Source organism: Oncorhynchus clarkii, chromosome 24 (assembly GCF_045791955.1).
Source record: "Oncorhynchus clarkii lewisi isolate Uvic-CL-2024 chromosome 24, UVic_Ocla_1.0, whole genome shotgun sequence".
Taxonomy (NCBI): Eukaryota; Metazoa; Chordata; class Actinopteri; order Salmoniformes; family Salmonidae; genus Oncorhynchus; species Oncorhynchus clarkii.
The window spans coordinates 23,523,660-23,541,128 of NC_092170.1; the positions used below are offsets into that span (position 1 = coordinate 23,523,660).

The 17,469-nt window shown below is 43.5% G+C and overlaps 1 protein-coding gene across 1 annotated transcript in view; it reads right to left on the reverse strand.

Moving 5' to 3' along the window:
* Nucleotides 1–671: 671 nt before the first annotated feature.
* Nucleotides 672–17,469, reverse strand: part of LOC139382969 (kin of IRRE-like protein 3) — a 212,693-nt gene continuing 195,895 nt past the window's right edge. The window contains exons 10-16 of the mRNA XM_071127248.1: nucleotides 15,816–15,916; nucleotides 9,528–9,726; nucleotides 6,873–6,980; nucleotides 6,483–6,566; nucleotides 4,476–4,585; nucleotides 3,695–3,781; nucleotides 672–1,291 (exon numbers count right to left, since the gene is read on the reverse strand). Of these exons, the coding sequence (XP_070983349.1) occupies nucleotides 815–1,291; nucleotides 3,695–3,781; nucleotides 4,476–4,585; nucleotides 6,483–6,566; nucleotides 6,873–6,980; nucleotides 9,528–9,726; nucleotides 15,816–15,916 (1,166 nt within the window). The 3' untranslated portion in view covers nucleotides 672–814. The remainder of the gene's footprint in view (nucleotides 1,292–3,694; nucleotides 3,782–4,475; nucleotides 4,586–6,482; nucleotides 6,567–6,872; nucleotides 6,981–9,527; nucleotides 9,727–15,815; nucleotides 15,917–17,469) is intronic.

Genomic DNA, 17,469 nt, shown 5'->3' on the forward strand with positions numbered 1-17,469 from the left:
GCAAACTGTGAAAAGACGACCCAGGCTTTCCGGTTGAGATCACGGGCCTCCTTATCTGCAGAGTTCTGAGAGCTGGGAGCCCGGGGAAAAGACTGGCATCGGTTAATTGTTTGGCAAGTCTGGGCAAATTTGGAGAGTTTTACTCCACCCACACACGGGATGAAGTTGAATCAGACAAGCTTAACATACAGTGTGTGTGAGCGGATGCTGGGGGTAGAGAGGGGATAAGAGAGAAGAAAAGCTTTGACCATTAATACACATTCACAGTTGTGCTTAGAACAACAAGAGAGCAGCAGAATATTGGCTTACACGTACCAAGTGATGGGTTACTTTTGCCACCCATAAGAGAGTGGTCTCGCTTTGCTTGAAAGAGAACTTGCTGTAGACCAAGACTCCTAGTCCCGAGCCTCAGTGTTTGGTTATTTTGTTGTCTTATATGGGATCCTATTTCCACTGAAATCAGTTCAGCAACCACCTCCACACTTGAGTTGTGTCCATGTTGGCAAAATACCTCTCTATGGCGCAGCTACTGTATGTTTATGGGTTAGTGGAAAACTGGGCAACAGGAGGTGGTTTCTGATGAGCTTAGGAGGAGACGTGGGGGGAATGCAAGGCTTCTTGATCCACTGGTTGGAACACAGAGAAGTCTGAACAAGTCCAATGTGAGTTAAAGCCACCTATTTCAAGGCTTCCCACAAACACATCATGTGCTTTGAAACGTAGGTCCCTTCTCGGTCTCAGGAAGCTGTGTTTCCCATAGTCCCAACCCATGGCTGGATGCCCCAGGACAGGCAGGCCTTCTCTGACGGTCAGGTCAGACGTGGGTCTGCATGCGCTTCTGGAGGGGCCGTGTGAGGTCAGAGTTCTGTGAGGAGGACTGGGAGTAGTGGGATGAGGAGGAGGCGGAGGCGGAGGCCTTGCTGTCCTTGTCAAATTGCACGTAGCCATCCTGCTTGCTGTAGCTGCTGACGCTGCTGTCGCACTGCGTGTCGATGAAGGAACTGGAGTCGCTGAGTGATCCTCTCTGGAACTCTCTCTCGCACAGCTCGATGGAGCTGCTGCCCATGCCCAGCACGAAGCGCTGGCTGTAGTCGTACAGACGGTTTGGCCCGGCACCTAGGGTGGAGTAGATGTTGGTGAAGGACATGCCCGTGGGTACCCGCTGCTTGCCCCCGGTGGTGGCAGCGGTGGGATTCCGCGTCTCTGTAGTCTGGTTACCTTTCAGGGTGATGGTGGGGGTGGAGTGGTGCTCCTTGAAGGTGTTGACACTGTAGTATCCATTGGTGGGGTCCTTATTAAAGAGGCAATATGGGAGAGGAGAGAAGAGGAGGGGAGAGTATTTAATTAGTTTTATCATTGTCAAGTTTGAAAAATGACCCGACAGGGTATGCCTTGTTCGCAATGCACAATAGACGACAAAAACTACTTTTCTTAGTAAGGAAAATGTCTGAAAAGCAGAAAATCTCTGGAGGGAAACATAGAAAAGAAGTCATCCCATCATTTATATGTATTTATTCTTCTCAAAGCTTAACCAGTGTCAAGGTCAAACTGGTTTTAATTACCATTCAAATTGGCAAATAAATAAGGATTTTTTTTTAGCTAAAGCTTAAAATTATGATTTAGTCTTCTTCTGCATAAACCTCTACAATCATGTTACTTGCTAATTAACAAGCCTTGACGATTCACAGTTTGGCATCCAACAAGTCCTCCCAAAGTTCACTAATTCCCCAGTTTTAATTGGGCCCAAAATGATTTGTGAAAACAAAGTCCTGAATTTGATATGTGCAAAATAAATGACTTGTGTGGTGGAGCCATGGCTGCCGTGCCGAGGTTGCTGTTGTCACAGCTTCTGGCTCTTGCCTCGGTGATTGCTGTTGCTAAGAATCAGAAGTGACAAGGCTGTGAGAATGAACGTGAATGTCAAGACCATTGAGCACAATGCCGCCATTGCTGCAGTGCAGAGGTTGAGGTTGTCACACAGCTCCTGGCTCCTGCCTTGACAATGCTGTTGCTAAGAAGCAGCCGGGACAAGGCTGTGAAAATGAACGTAAATGTCAAGCCAAACGAGAACAATACTGGATCCCAGAGGAGCCATTCTAATCATGGGCAAATGACACAACTATGACAACCTTAAAGAATCCTTGTCATTGTCAGACTTTGTGTCCCCTTATCTGGTGTCTGGTCCCCGGTGATCTCCTCCCATACACAGACTCATCAGTGTGGATCAAAAGAGCCAAGTCCAATGGAAACAGGTATACAGACAGAACACCAGATGACTACTCTCAGGCACTGGGGAAACAATCGTGTGTACAATGGCATAAATAAACCGGACCACAATTTTGTTTTCAGCTCCTGATTGGCATTGGCGTTCTGTGTGCTGAGTTTGAATTGGCCATCGTTCATAGTGAGTTGCTTGTTCCATAGTCTAATGATATTATCTGTGCGTCTTGTTTGAAGGACTTTTTTTATTTCTTTAGAAGTATAATGCCATATCTCCCACACTGAAGATGTGCATAAATAGTGAGGTAATGGTGCTGTTAGCACAGTGCTTGTCTATTTGAGGAATTTGCATATCTGAGAACCAGCGGGCCTCTTGTTAGAAGATCCCATACTGACTCTTTGCCTGTATGTTTTAACTATAGCTTCCTCAACTGCCTTATATACCACTCCAAGTGAGAGTGTTTATGTTGAAATAACAAGAATTGGTGTCATATGTGAGAAGGATGTGGAACAAAAGCATTGCAGGGAATCCCTTTCTATTCATAGGCTTACGGCTCTCCTCATTATCAACATAGAAAGGTACAGGATATCCACCTTTATATTATACAGAGGGATCATTGTTTAATATTCCTAGCTTGTGCAGTAAGTCCAGACAGGTATAGTGCGCTGGATATTGAGATTGTTATAGTGCTATTAACTTACAGTAATATACCTTTTGTCAGAGTGTTGGCAAATTAAAAGCATCTCCCTTCCGAGGCACAGACTCACCAAGTCCTCCAAACTGTATCTAAAGCAGCAGTAATGGGGCTTCTCTGGCATAACAAGTATTGTTGATTGAGCATACTGAAATTCTAGCACACGAACCTTCCTCTTAATTTTTGTCACATTAAGAGCTCTTTCATTACAGTGAAAATATGAGGAAGGCAATCATCACACTGAATGATACATTATTGGTTTTGGTTGAATATAATGCCTCTGGAAATTTGTTTCCACTTTTTAAGTGATTTAAATGCAGAAATGGTGAACTCTCATTACAAAAGTGCAACACTGATTCTGCTTTGCCGAAGCGTGTCTAATGAATATTACAATGCATCATACGATTCTCTATCTGGTGAAGTTTACAAACGTAATTTTGCCATACACATACAGTACTTTCAGTATGGTTTGCTTTCTAAGTCATTGGTAGCTGGTAGTGTCAGTGTATTCTGAATTCTACCGCATGGCTCCTTCACTTTGAACCTCCAGAAACAGAAACATCCTGATTTCGTATACTGTACACCACCTTTGATGATCACCTAATTATTCAAATTAAACCTTAATTGGATACACTGCTGGTCTTATCCTCGCCAAAGCCAAGGTGGACGGAAGAAAGGAAGATCAATCTGATCCCACTTTCCTGCACCCTCCCCTCTTTCTCCTTCTTTACCTCTATCTCCTTCTGTCCTCCCTACATCCTCCATGATCCTGCACCTACCTTGATATGCTGGTACTCTTTCTCATCCTCTTGCAGCACCTCTAGCTGCTTCAGCACTGACTCCTGCTGGAACTCCCCACGTTCTACCTGCACATAGGCAAGGCACGGAAATATGAAAAGAAGTGTTGAGCTCTCAGTTTCTTTGGTCTCTTTGACGTTTTCAAACAGTCAGAATACAGGAATTTCCCTTCTGAAAAATTACGTGATAATATTCAGACACATTTCGACTTCAGTCGGGGCAAGTCACTATAAATAATGTATCCATGAATCTCATTAGAGAAATGCCGATATGTAAGGTATCACATGCAGACACATGAACTCCCTTGAAGTGTTACAGAGCACATTATCAAAGGTCCTTTGCTGAAACCATAGCCCTGCCCCTTTGCCATTTCAAAGTTCTTATGTAATTCCCAAAAATGAGGCAGGGTTTTTTAATAGGCATAGAGAGGGCACAAATAAAACTGCCTGCGACCCCATACGAGTTTCAACATCTCAATAGCTACGCCTTACAGCGACGTTTTCCCTCACAGGGAGAAAGAACGTGGGCCTGTTCTCTAAATATAGGCCAACACAGTGCCTTGATCACAGTGTATACATCTGCACACCTCAGTCCTGTTCCATTATTCAGCAGGTTGCTTTTATGCCCTAGAACAGTGCTATTAATCCTAGAGATCATTAGCATTCATTATCTGTGAGTATGAAGAGGGCTGGAGGGATTAGAGTTTTCTGTTGTTTTTACGTTGGGTACAGGTGGAAATGGTGTCAGGACACTCACACTCACCATAAGTTGCTTCATGGCGGTGTGCTCCTCGTTTTCCCGGGCAGCATTGTGGTCTTTGTGGACAATCTCTACTCGGATGTCGTTCTTGGCCGACACCACCCCTTTTAGATCTGATGGAAAAAACAGTAAATTATAGCTCAAGATGCAAAGACATACAATATTCACAAAGACATTGCACTTCCCCCAATATCTTCAATACACTGGACATCAAATTCCCTTGACATGGCTTTTGAGAGTAGAGTCACTTTCCCCATCAATACAGAGGAAGAGATGCAATTTATTGTGTTTTGTTGTCAAGATAAGATTATTTTCTGCGTACAGTACATAACAGTTGAAGTCGGAAGTTTACATACACTTAGGTTGGTGTCATTAAAACTCTTTTTTCAACCACTCCACACATTTCGTGTGAACAAACTATAGTTTTGGCAAGTCTACTTTGGACATCTACTTTGTGCATGACACAAGTCTTTTTTCCAACAATTGTTTACAGACAGATTGTTTTCACTTATAATTCACTGTATCACAATTCCAGTGGGTCAGAAGTTAAGATACACTAAGTTTACTGTGCCTTTAAACAGCTTAGAAAATTCGAGAAAATTATGTCATGTCTTTAGAAGCTTCTGATAGGCTAATTGACATCATTTGAGGCAATTGGAGGTGTACCTGTGGATGTATTTTAAGGTCTACCTTCAAACTCAGTGCCTCTTTGCTTAACATCATTGGAAATTCAAAAGAAATCAGCCAAGACCTCAGAAAAAAAATTCTGGTTCATCCTTGGGAGCATTTTCCAAGCGCCTGAAGGTACCACGTTCATCTCTACAAACAATAGTACGCAAGTGTAAACACCATGGGTCCACGCAGCCGTCATTCCGCTCAGGAAGGAGACTTGTTTGGTCTCCTAGAGATGAATGTACTTTGGTGCAAAAAGTGCAAATCAATTCCAGAACAACAGCAAAGGACCTTGTGCAGATGCTGGAGGAAACAGGTACAAAAGTGTCTTTATCCACAGTAAAACGAGTCCTATATCGCCATAACCTGAAAGGCCGCTCAGTAAGAAGAAGCCACTGCTCCAAAACCGCCATAAAGCCAGACAACGGTTTGCAACTGCTCATGAGCACAAAGATTGTACTTTTTGGAGAAATGTCCTCTGGTCTGATGAAAGAAAAATAGAACTGTTTTCCCATAATGACTATCATTATGTTTGGAGGAAAAAGTGGGATGCTTGCAAGCCGAAGAACACCATCCCAACCGTGAAGCACGGGGGTGGCAGCATCATGTTGTGGGGGTGCTTTGCTGCAGGAGGGACTGGTGCACTTTACAAATAGATGGCATCATGAGGTAGGAAAATTATGTGGATATATTGAAGCAACATCTCAAGACATCAGACAGGAAGGTAAAGCTCGGTCGCAAATGGGTCTTCAAAATGGACAATGACCCCAAGCATATTTCCCAAGTTGTGGCAAAAGGACAACAAAGTCAAGGTATTGGAGTGGCCATCACAAAGCACTGGCCTCAATTCTACAGAAAATCCAATGGAAAAAGCGTGTGAAAGCAAGGATCCTACAAACCTGACTCAGTTACATCACCTCAGTCAGGAGGAATGGGCCAAAATTCACCCAACTTATTGTTGGAATCTTGTGGAAGGCTACCTGAAACGTTTAACCCAAGTTAAACAATTTAAAGACAATAGACTCAGTCAGCATTTGGTATCATGTAAACTTCTGACCCACTGAGAATGTGATGAAAGAAATAAAAGCTGAAATAAATAATTCTCTCTACTATTATTCTGACATTTCACATTCTTAAAATAAAGTGGTGATCCTAACTAACCTAAAACAGGGAATTGTTACTAGGATTAAATGTCAGGAATTGTGAAAACTGAGTTTAAATGTAGTTAGCTAAGGTCTATGTAAACTTCCGACTTCAACTGTAAGCACATCTGAAACTGGCATGACGGTGGCTCATTTAGGACAATACAGTTATTACTGTCGTATAACAAAGTCTTACTTTCTGTCTTAATTTTGCTTGCAAGCTCTCTCTGGTGAGCACAGATGGAGACGGGTAGTGAGGGCATAACCAGGTGCGCTTCCTCTGTGGTATACAACAACAACATGCTGAACGCTAGTAAAATGTTCCACACAGGGACTCGCACGCAGCAGCAACATTTTTAGCAAAGCGCAATGGCTGACTGTTGCTAACCTGAGGCACTGTTAGGATGGAGTTTTGATTTGAATATAAGAAAGGATGGAAGTAACTGTAGCCAGAAATTAATAGTGTGGTAAGTTAAACTGCTCAATTATGAGACATGAGCCTTCACACCCTGTCTATCTCTTGCTGAGGACCATGCCTTGTTTAGCTTTGGCATGCATTGGGTGACACAGGTACAGTGATACATACTTCTTTGAGAGCGGGTACAACAGAAAGCTCCGATGGTTCCCATGAGGACAATGAAAGCCACTAAGGCCCCGACTGCCACCCCGATGATGACCGCCACCGGGAGAGTCTCTGTGGATGACAAAACATTCCCTTCTACAATAACACATTGCAAATACAATCAGTACACTTCACACATATAAAGTATACATAAATACCAACATGTAAAATGAGGACCAAAGTACAAACAATTCCATTGTAAAATAATAAAGACATCATTTAGTTTTACAAATACACACATCTCAATAACATAATAATCATGAATATTTCCCCAAATGTTTTGGTGGCCAACATAAGAAATATCTATATATATTAATGTATGTTAAAATCCATTTTAACATACACTACATGAACAAAAGTATATGGACACCCGCTCATCAAACATCTTATCCCAAAATCATGGGAATTAATATGGAGTTGGTCCCCCTTTTGCTACTATAACAGCCTCCACTCTTCTGGGAAGGCTTTTCATTAGATGTTGGAACATTTCTGCGGGGATTTGCTTCCATTCAACCACAAGAGCATGAGTGAGGTCAGGTACTGATCTTGGGCGATTAGGTCTGGCACGCATGCGGCATTCCAATTAATCCCAAAGGTGTTCGATGGAGTTTAGGTCTGGGCTCTGTGCAGGCCAGTCAAGTTCTTCCACAACGATCTCGACAAACCATTTCTTTATGGACCTCGCTTTGTGCACGGGGGCTTTATCATGCTGAAACAGGAAAGGGCCATCTGTAAACTGTTGCTACAAAGTTGGAAGCGCATGCTGTAGTGTTAAGATTTCCCTTCACTGGAAGTAAGGGTCTAACCCGGACCATGAAAAACAGCTCCAGACCATTATTCCAAACCTAGATTTGTCTGTCGGACTGCCAGATGGTGAGGTGGGATTCACTCCAGAGAACGCATTTCCACTGCTCCAGAGTCCTATGGCAGATAGCTTTACACCACTCCAGCCGACGCTTGGTATTGTGCATGGTAATCTTAGGCTTGTGTGTATCTGCTCAGCCATGGAAACCCAGTTAATTAAGCCAAATCCACACTTTTGAAAGGGTGTCCACATACTTTTGTATATATGGTGTATTTCTTATTACAGTGCTGATTCCTTCCATTCACATTTAATTCATCCTCATTTACAGAAGTGGCTGAGTTTTTTTTATTGAGTTGTTAAATAGTGTCAGAGTCTATCTAGAAGATAGCGAAGGATTCAGGTGGAGAACACAGGTAAGAGTAAAAAAACACTGTATTTACTCTATCCAAGAACGTAACAAAAATCCCGTTACAAAACAAGGACAAAACAGGACTCCAACTCCAACACACGAAAGACAATCGCGCACAAAACCAAAAGGGAAACCAGAGGGTTAAATAAGGAACATAATTATGGGATGGGAACCAGGTGTGTAAACAGACAAAACAAAAGGAAAAATGAAACATGGATCGGTGGCAGCTAGAAAGCCGGTGATGTCAACTTCGACGGAAGTCGTGACAAATAGCAACAGGGCTGTGCGTTGAATCAGCCTAATCCTGTAAGGGGTAGTTTGAGATTTTGGCAATGAAGCCCTTTATCTTGTTCCCCAGAGTCAGATTAACTTGTGGAAATCATCTTTGTCTCTGCATGCAGTTTGAAGGAAGTAGCGCAATTACTAAATTGGCGTTAAGGCAATGACTGGAAATCTATGGGAACAGCTAGCATGCTCCTGTAGATGTTCAGTCATTTCGCTGATGCTACAGTAGTTAGCATTGGCTTGCGTCATACTTCCTTCATACTGGACAGAGACATTAAAATGGTATGTACGAGTTCATCAGACTCTGGGTAAGTACAGTAGATAAAAGGGCTTCTATGGCAAACATCTTGAAGTATCCCTTTAAAGTATCTATGAGTGGCCTGATTCCAAACCAAATACATGAATTACCTCCCTGCAATTTAAACAAATGCAACATAACAGAGTGGATTTTCCACCGCATTAACATCTATTTAATGTCTTCATTAATCAATGTCCCTGTCAAATAAGCCAGCAATACATGATCATTTATGGAGAGTGAATACAAACAAATCTTTACCATTGAAAAGACAGAGCAACACATCCAGCTATGAAACTCAGCCTGACAATTAAAGGCTTTTACTAACCGCACTTGAGTTGTACCTTATCTTAACTAGCTAATTAATTAGCTACAAATTAATCACAATGTCATTGAATATACAAAATGAGTGTAGTAACTACAAATGCATTGGCTGGCTATTTCATATCTGTCTGATTTCAACAGTCTGGGTCATCCTATTGTCCTAAAGTGAAATAATGTGCTGATAAACAAGACACAACAAAAATGTCCCACACAAATGAGATGGGTGATGTCAACACCTAAACACTGAATAGTGCATGCAGGTTTCATTGTGATAATGGTTGGTTGAACAGTTGTAAACCCATCAAATCCTTGACGTTCATACTCTCATGTTCGTTTACACACACACACACACACACACACACACACACACACACACACACACACACACACACACACACACACCACAACATATCGCTACTCTATTTGTCTCTACACTACACTAGAACCACGGCCACCACAGTGTTAAAGTAGAGGTGGAACCTGTCGAACTTTGGCTCCCACCTTGTTCCTTGAGGCGGATGATCTCCGTGTCAGACCCAAAGCTGTTCCAGGCTGTGCAGTTGTAGATGGTCTGGAAGTCTGCAGGGACGATGTTACTCATGGTCAGAGTAGAGATGACCCCTTCCTCGGTGCTGACCGTCTCCACTGTGTAACGGCCAGACGTCCCTGACTCCAGCACTGTCTCCTTCCATGACCAGGCCTGTAAGGGAACCACAAGTTAAACATGGCGGGGGGGGGCGAACTTCCCTGTACTGTTCTAATTGACAACAATTGATTGCAGACAAAGAGGATAAATTGCAAGCACTATTCTGGTTGTTAAATCTTATTTATAAGCATGAAAGCAAAATTACTTTCACATGTATCCTTGATAAATATACCTCTTTAGACTCTCCCATCAAATCAACATCATATTAATTATGCAGCAAATTGATGGCCATCATCAATACACAAAACACTAATTAGTATATTGCAATTATGCAAAAACATACACACACATGTAAACTCACATGTGTACACACTCGCGCACGCACACACGCGCGCACACACACACATGCACACACACACAGCTAATGGAACAAGAGAGGGCTCTGAGAGTAAGCTGTTTATCTAAGGGCCATAAATCTTAATGGGATCTGTGCTAACAGAGCATCAGCATGCATTAAATGAGAGATTAAGGGTTGAAGCTTGCCATGCTTCATGCCTTCTTATTCATACAACAATAAACAGTTAGACTACTGTTATATTCATTAAAATGATATCTTTCTCTGTAGCAATAAGCACAAGCATTTCACTACACCCGCAATAACATCTGCTAATCACGTGTATGTGACCAATAAAATTTGATTTGAATTTGATTTGTTTTGATTTGAGAAAGATATCAGTTTAATGAATATAATAGTACTCTAACTGTTTATTGTTGTATGAATACAACTTCTCAGTTGTATTGCATGTGTTCTTAGATGGTTTAATCAAATGCTAATAACGCAAGAGGTACGTTATCAGGGCACCATGGCCGTAATGCAACCTATATACCATTTCCATGTGGAGTAATCATTACGTCATTTCCGGTCACAACTTGCAGACTTGTTTTCGAGTTGCTGTGTGTTTTGTTGCCAACCTGTTTTGCTTCCTGACAAATTTACGGTTTTTACTTTTTAATTACCGTTTATATATATATTTTTTTTCCCTCAACTTTTTCACTCCGGACGCTTTATCTGGACACGATTCGTCAGGACCTCCAACAGCCGAAGCTAAGTAGTAACATTAACATGAAGCCTTCTAATTGCAGTCGCTGTACTCGCCTTACGGTGAGGATAGCTGTGCTACAAGCCCAGCTTCAGACGCAATCGTTAGTCAAGGGTAATTTCAGTGTAGGAAAGGATGAAACAGCGTCTGTGCCACCAGTAAGTACAGATAGTAGTATAAATCCCCTGGCACAGTCCCCGCAGCAGGACAACTTTCTCACGGTTTCTGGAAGGAAATGCTGTAGGAACGCTCAACCGGTGTCGCTCATTCAGCCGACAGAAACTTTCAACTGGTTTTCCCCATTAAGCAGCGGGTCGGAGTCAGAGGCCGAGTCTTCTCTGGTCTCTACTCCTCCCGTTACGGGGTCTGAGACGCCGAAGCTTCCCACCATTAGCTCTGACAAATTGAAAACTCTAGTCATTGGCGACTCCATTACCCGCAGTATTAGACTTAAAACGAATCATCCAGCGATCATACACTGTTTACCGGGGGGCAGGGCTACCGACGTTAAGGCTAATCTGAAGATGGTGTTGGCTAAAGCTAAAACTGGCGAGTGTAGAGAGTATAGAGATATTGTTATCCACGTCAGCACCAACAATGTTAGGATGAAACAGTCAGAGATCACCAAGCGCAACATAGCTTCTGCGTGTAAATCAGCTAGAAAGATGTGTCGGCATCGAGTAATTGTCTCTGGCCCCCTCCCAGTTAGGGGGAGTGATGAGCTCTACAGCAGTCTCACAACTCAATCGCTGGTTGAAAACTGTTTTCTGCCCCTCCCAAAAGATAGAATTTGTAGATAATTGGCCCTCTTTCTGGGACTCACCCACAAACAGGACCAAGCCTGACCTGCTGAGGAGTGACGGACTCCATCCTAGCTGGAGGGGTGCTCTCATTTTATCTACCAACATAGACAGGAATCTAACTCCTCTAGCTCCACAATGAAATAGGGTGCAGGCCAGGCAGCAGGCTGTTAGCCAGCCTGCTAGCATAGTGGAGTCTGCCACTAGCACAGTCAGTGTAGTCAGCTCAGCTATCACCATTGAGACCGTGTCTGTGCCTCGACCTAGGTTGGGCAAAACTTAACATGGCGGTGTCCACCTTAGCAATCTCACTAGGATAAAGACCACCTCCATTCCTGTCATTATTGAAAGAGATCATGATACCTCACATCTCAAAATAGGGCTACTTAATGTTAGATCCCTTACTTCAAAGGCAATTATAGTCAATTAACTAATCACTGATCATAATCTTGATGTGATTGGTCTGACTGAAACATGGCTTAAGCCTGATGAATTTACTGTGTTAAATGAGGCCTCACCTCCTGGCTACATAAGTGACCATATCCCCCGTGCATCCCGCAAAGGCGGAGGTGTTGCTAACAGGTGTTGCTACGATAGCAAATTTCAATTTACAAAAAAAAAAAAGACGTTTTCGTCTTTTGAGCTTCTAGTCATGAAATCTATGCAGCCTACTCAATCACTTTTTATAGCTACTGTTTACAGGCCTCCTGGGCCATATACAGCGTTCCTCACTGAGTTCCCTGAATTCCTATCGGACCTTGTAGTCATAGCGGATAATATTCTAATCTTTGGTGACTTTAATATTCACATGGAAAAGTCCACAGACCCACTCCAAAAGGCTTTCGGAGCCATTATCGACTCAGTGGGTTTTGTCCAACATGTCTCTGGACCCAATCACTGTCACAGTCATACGCTGGACCTAGTTTTGTCCCATGTAATAAATGTTGTGGATCTTAATGTTTTTCCTCATAATCCTGGACTATCGGACCACCATTTTATTACGTTTGCAATTGCAACAAATAATCTGCTCAGACCCCAACCAAGGATCATCAAAAGTCGTGCTATAAATTCACAGACAACACAAAGATTCCTTGATGTCCTTCCAGATTCCCTCTGTCTACCCAAGGACGCCAGAGGACAAAAATCAGTTAACCACCTAACTGAGGAACTCAATTTAACCTTGCGCAATACCCTAGATGCAGTTGCACCCCTAAAAACTAAAAACATTTCTCATAAGAAACTAGCTCCCTGGTACACAGAAAATACCCGAGCTCTGAAGCAAGCTTCCAGATAATTGGAACGGAAATGGCACCACACCAAACTGGAAGTCTTCCAACTAGCTTGGAAAGACAGTACTGTGCAGTACCGAAGAGCCCTTACTGCTGCTCGATCATCCTATTTTTCTAACTTAATTGAGGAAAATAAGAACAATCCGAAAAGCAGCATTCCCCAAGAGAGGATGACTTTCACTTTAGCAGTGATAAATTCATGAACTTCTTTGAGGAAAAGATTATGATTATTAGAAAGCAAAATACGGACTTAAATCTGCGTATTCCTTCAAAGCTCAGTTGTCATGAGTCTGCACAACTCTGCCAGGACCTAGGATCAAGAGAGACGCTCAAGTGTTTTAGTACTATATCTCTTGACACAATGATGAAAATAATCATGGCCTCTAAACCTTCAAGCTGCATACTGGACCCTATTCCAACTAAACTACTGAAAGAGCTGCTTCCTGTGCTTGGCCCTCCTATGTTGAACATAATAAACGGCTCTCTAACCACCGGATGTGTACCAAACTCACTAAAAGTGGCAGTAATAAAGCCTCTCTTGAAAAAGCCAAACCTTGACCCAGAAAATATAAAAAAAACTATCGGCCTATATCGAATCTTCCATTCCTCTCAAAAATGTTAGAAAAGGCTGTTGCGCAACAACTCACTGCCTTCCTGAAAACAAACAATGTATACGAAATGCTTCAGTCTGGTTTTAGACCCCATCATAGCACTGAGACGGCACTTGTGAAGGTGGTAAATTACATTTTAATGGCGTCGGACCGAGGCTCTGCATCTGTCCTCGTGCTCCTAGACCTTAGTGCTGCTTTTGATACCATTGATCACCACATTCTTTTGGAGAGATTGGAAACCCAAATTGGTCTACACAGACAAGTTATGGCCTGGTTTAGATCTTATCTGTCGGAAAGATATCAGTTTGTCTCTGTGAATGGTTTGTCCTCTGACAAATCAACTGTAAATTTCGGTGTTCCTCAAGGTTCCGTTTTAGGACCACTATTGTTTTCACTATATATTTTACCTCTTGGGGATGTTATTCGAAAACATAATGTTAACTTTCACTGCTATGCGGATGACACACAGCTGTACATTTCAATGGAACATGGTGAAGCCCCAAAATTGCCCTTGCTAGAAGAATGTGTTTCAGACATAAGGAAGTGGATGGCTGCAAACTTTCTACTTTTAAACTCGGACAAAACAGAGATGCTTGTTCTAGGTCCCAAGAAACAAAGAGATCTTCTGTTGAATCTGACAATTAATCTTAATGGTTCTACAGTCGTCTCAAATAAAACTGTGAAGGACCTCGGCGTTACTCTGGACCCTGATCTCTCTTTTGAAGAACATATCAAGACCATTTCAAGGACAGCTTTTTTCCATCTACGTAACATTGCAAAAATCAGAAACTTTCTGTCCAAAAATGATGCAGAAAAATTAATCCATGCTTTTGTCACTTCTAGGTTAGACTACTGCAATGCTCTAATTTCCGGCTACCCGGATAAAGCACTAAATAAACTTCAGTTAGTGCTAAATACGGCTGATAGAATCCTGACTAGAACCAACAAATTTGATCATATTACTCCAGTGCTAGCCTCTCTACACTGGCTTCCTGTCAAAGCAAGGGCTGATTTCAAGGTTTTACTGCTAACCTACAAAGCATTACATGGGCTTGCTCCTACCTATCTCTCTGATTTGGTCCTGCTGTACATACCTACACGTACGCTACGGTCACAAGACGCAGGCCTCCTAATTGTCCCTAGAATTTCTAAGCAAACAGCTGGAGGCAGGGCTTTCTCCTATAGAGCTCCATTTTTATGGAACGGTCTGCCTACCCATGTCAGAGACGCAAACTCGGTCTCAACCTTTAAGTCTCTACTGAAGACTCATCTCTTCAGTGGGTCATATGATTGAGTGTAGTCTGGCCCAGGAGTGGGAGGGTGAACAGAAAGGCTCTGGAGCAACGAACCGCCCTTGCTGTCTCTGCCTGGCCGGTTCCTAACCCTATTACAGGGGCTGAGTCACTGGCTTACTGGGGCTCTCTCATGCCGTCCCTGGAGGGGGTGCGTCACCTGAGTGGGTTGATTCACTGATGTGGTCATCCTGTCTGGGTTGCCCCCCCCCCCCCCCCCCCCCCTTGGGTTGTGCCGTGGCGGAGGTCTTTGTGGGCTATACTCAGCCTTGTCTCAGGATGGTAAGTTGGTGGTTGAAGATATCCCTCTAGTGGTGTGGGGGCTGTGCTTTGGCAAAGTGGGTAGGGTTATATCCTTCCTGTTTGGCCCTGCCCGGGGGTGTCCTCGGATGGGGCCACAGTGTCTCCTGACCCCTCCTGTCTCAGCCCCCAGTATTTATGCTGCAGTAGTTTATGTGTCGGGGGGCTAGGGTCAGTTTGTTATATCTGGAGTACTTCTCCTGTCCTATTCGGTGTCCTGTGTGAATCTAAGTGTGCGTTCTCTAATTCTCTCCTTCTCTCTTTCTTTCTCTCTCTCGGAGGACCTGAGCCCTAGGACCATGCCCCAGGACTACCTGACATGATGACTCCTTGCTGTCCCCAGTCCACCTGACTGTGCTGCTGCTCCAGTTTAAACTGTTCTGCCTTATTATTATTCGACCATGCTGGTCATTTATGAACATTTGAACATCTTGGCCATGTTCTGTTATAATCTCCACCCGGCACAGCCAGAAGAAGACTGGCCACCCCACATAGCCTGGTTCCTCTCTAGGTTTCTTCCTAGGTTTTGGCCTTTCTAGGGAGTTTTTCCTAGCCACCGTGCTTCTACACCTGCATTGCTTGCTGTTTGGGGTTTTAGGCTGGGTTTCTGTACAGCACTTTGAGATATCAGCTGATGTACGAAGGGCTATATGAATACATTTGATTTGATTTGATTTGATTTGAATACTGTGGCCAGTATAGATAAGTAGAAGAGATACATTTTGAAGGAAGTGGTGTTGGTGATACTCACAATGCGGTCTGGAGGTGGAGTGCTCCGGATGAAGCACTTGATCTCCCCCTTCTCCCCGTGGAGAGCCTGATGTGTCTGGGTACTGGAGATGGTGGGTGGGCCTGTGGAGAGGGCACAAAGGAGAACATACCAACACTGTACCATGAAGGCCAATCACAAACCCACACATTACCACAATCAACCACTTCCAGATTCCTTAGGGTTCATGGTCCTGAGTGGCGCAGCAGTCTAAGGCACTGCATTTCAGGGCTAGAGGTGTCACTACAGACCCTGGGTCAATTCCAGGCTGTATTACAACATGCCATTATTGTGAGTTCCATAGGGTGGTGCAGAATTGGCCCAGTGCTGTTAGGGTTTGACTGGGGTAGGCCATCATTGTAAATAAGAATTTGTTCTTAACTGACTTGCCAAGTTAAATAATGGTTCAATCAAGTTGTTCCGCAGTCAATTAAGCGGTATACTCCTAACAGCATTCTTTCTCAAAGAAAACCCTACTTCCAATTTTCAACCGACTCGGAGTGCCGGCAGTAAACAACAATTTTGGACTTCTGGCACTGAGAATTGCATTGTGTTTTGATAGGAACATCTCATCTAACCTCCACAATATCACCAAGGGCATGTTAGGGCTGTATGAAGGGCATCCATGTGGGCCCAGCCTTCATTCTGAAAAGTTGATTTATGGTGCCCTTGATTTCTCCCACTGAGATAAGGGCCATGGTGGCGAGTGGAGAGGCATATACATGGGCGTAATCATGATGGGAGAAATGTCATTGCGGAGAGATTACACTCCTCCCTGTGTCTCTGCACATTCAATTTAGCTCTCCAGAGTCTTGCACTTTGACCCGCAGCGATGCCATCAATCGGACAGCCTCCAGTCCTCCCTCAAAACAACAGAGGAAGCAGTCTATCAGCTTAAATAGCCATTAAAAACATTGAAAAAACAATTTCTAGTGATTTAAGAGGTTTAAGTATAGAGTAGTGGGGAAGCAACTTGATTAGTAAGAAGGTGAGCTTCCTACCAACTCCCCTCCAACACGTTTCCGTTCTCTCTGCCGATACATAATTGCAGTTTATTACCTGTCTCTTATTAAAATAAATTAGCATTTTAATGAGATTCTGGCAGATGGTGTCTTGGTATGCTACTGCATGCAGGAGACTGGGAGCTAGGTTGCTGCTGCTGTGGAATGATTGCTGCAAACTAACAGCACTGCATTGAGCACTATGCCCCAACACCACTGTTTTAGTAGCCTATTGTGGACTGGCATGGGGGGTCCGGTCTGTGTGGACCTGTGCGGATTTGTCAGTGTGGTTGCATGCATAATAATTTGTGTGTGTGGGAGTGTGTGGGTGTGTGTGGCTGGAATGGGCTCCTGTGGTAAACACACTCAGATCTATTCCTCCCGGGTTGCACAAGGCGAGCGCTAGTGACTCAGGAGAATCTGCTCTGTGGATCAGGGCTGCAAATGAGGAATATAATTAGATGGTTTTATCTCACTGCCACAGACGACTGGGGTGTGGTGGCTCCTCCAGAGGATAGGGAGGTAGGTGTGTGTGTGTGTGTGTGTGTGTGTGTGTGTGTGTGTGTGTGTGTGTGTGTGTGTGTGTGTGTGTGTGTGTGTGTGTGTGTGTGTGTGTGTGTGTGTGTGTGTGTGTG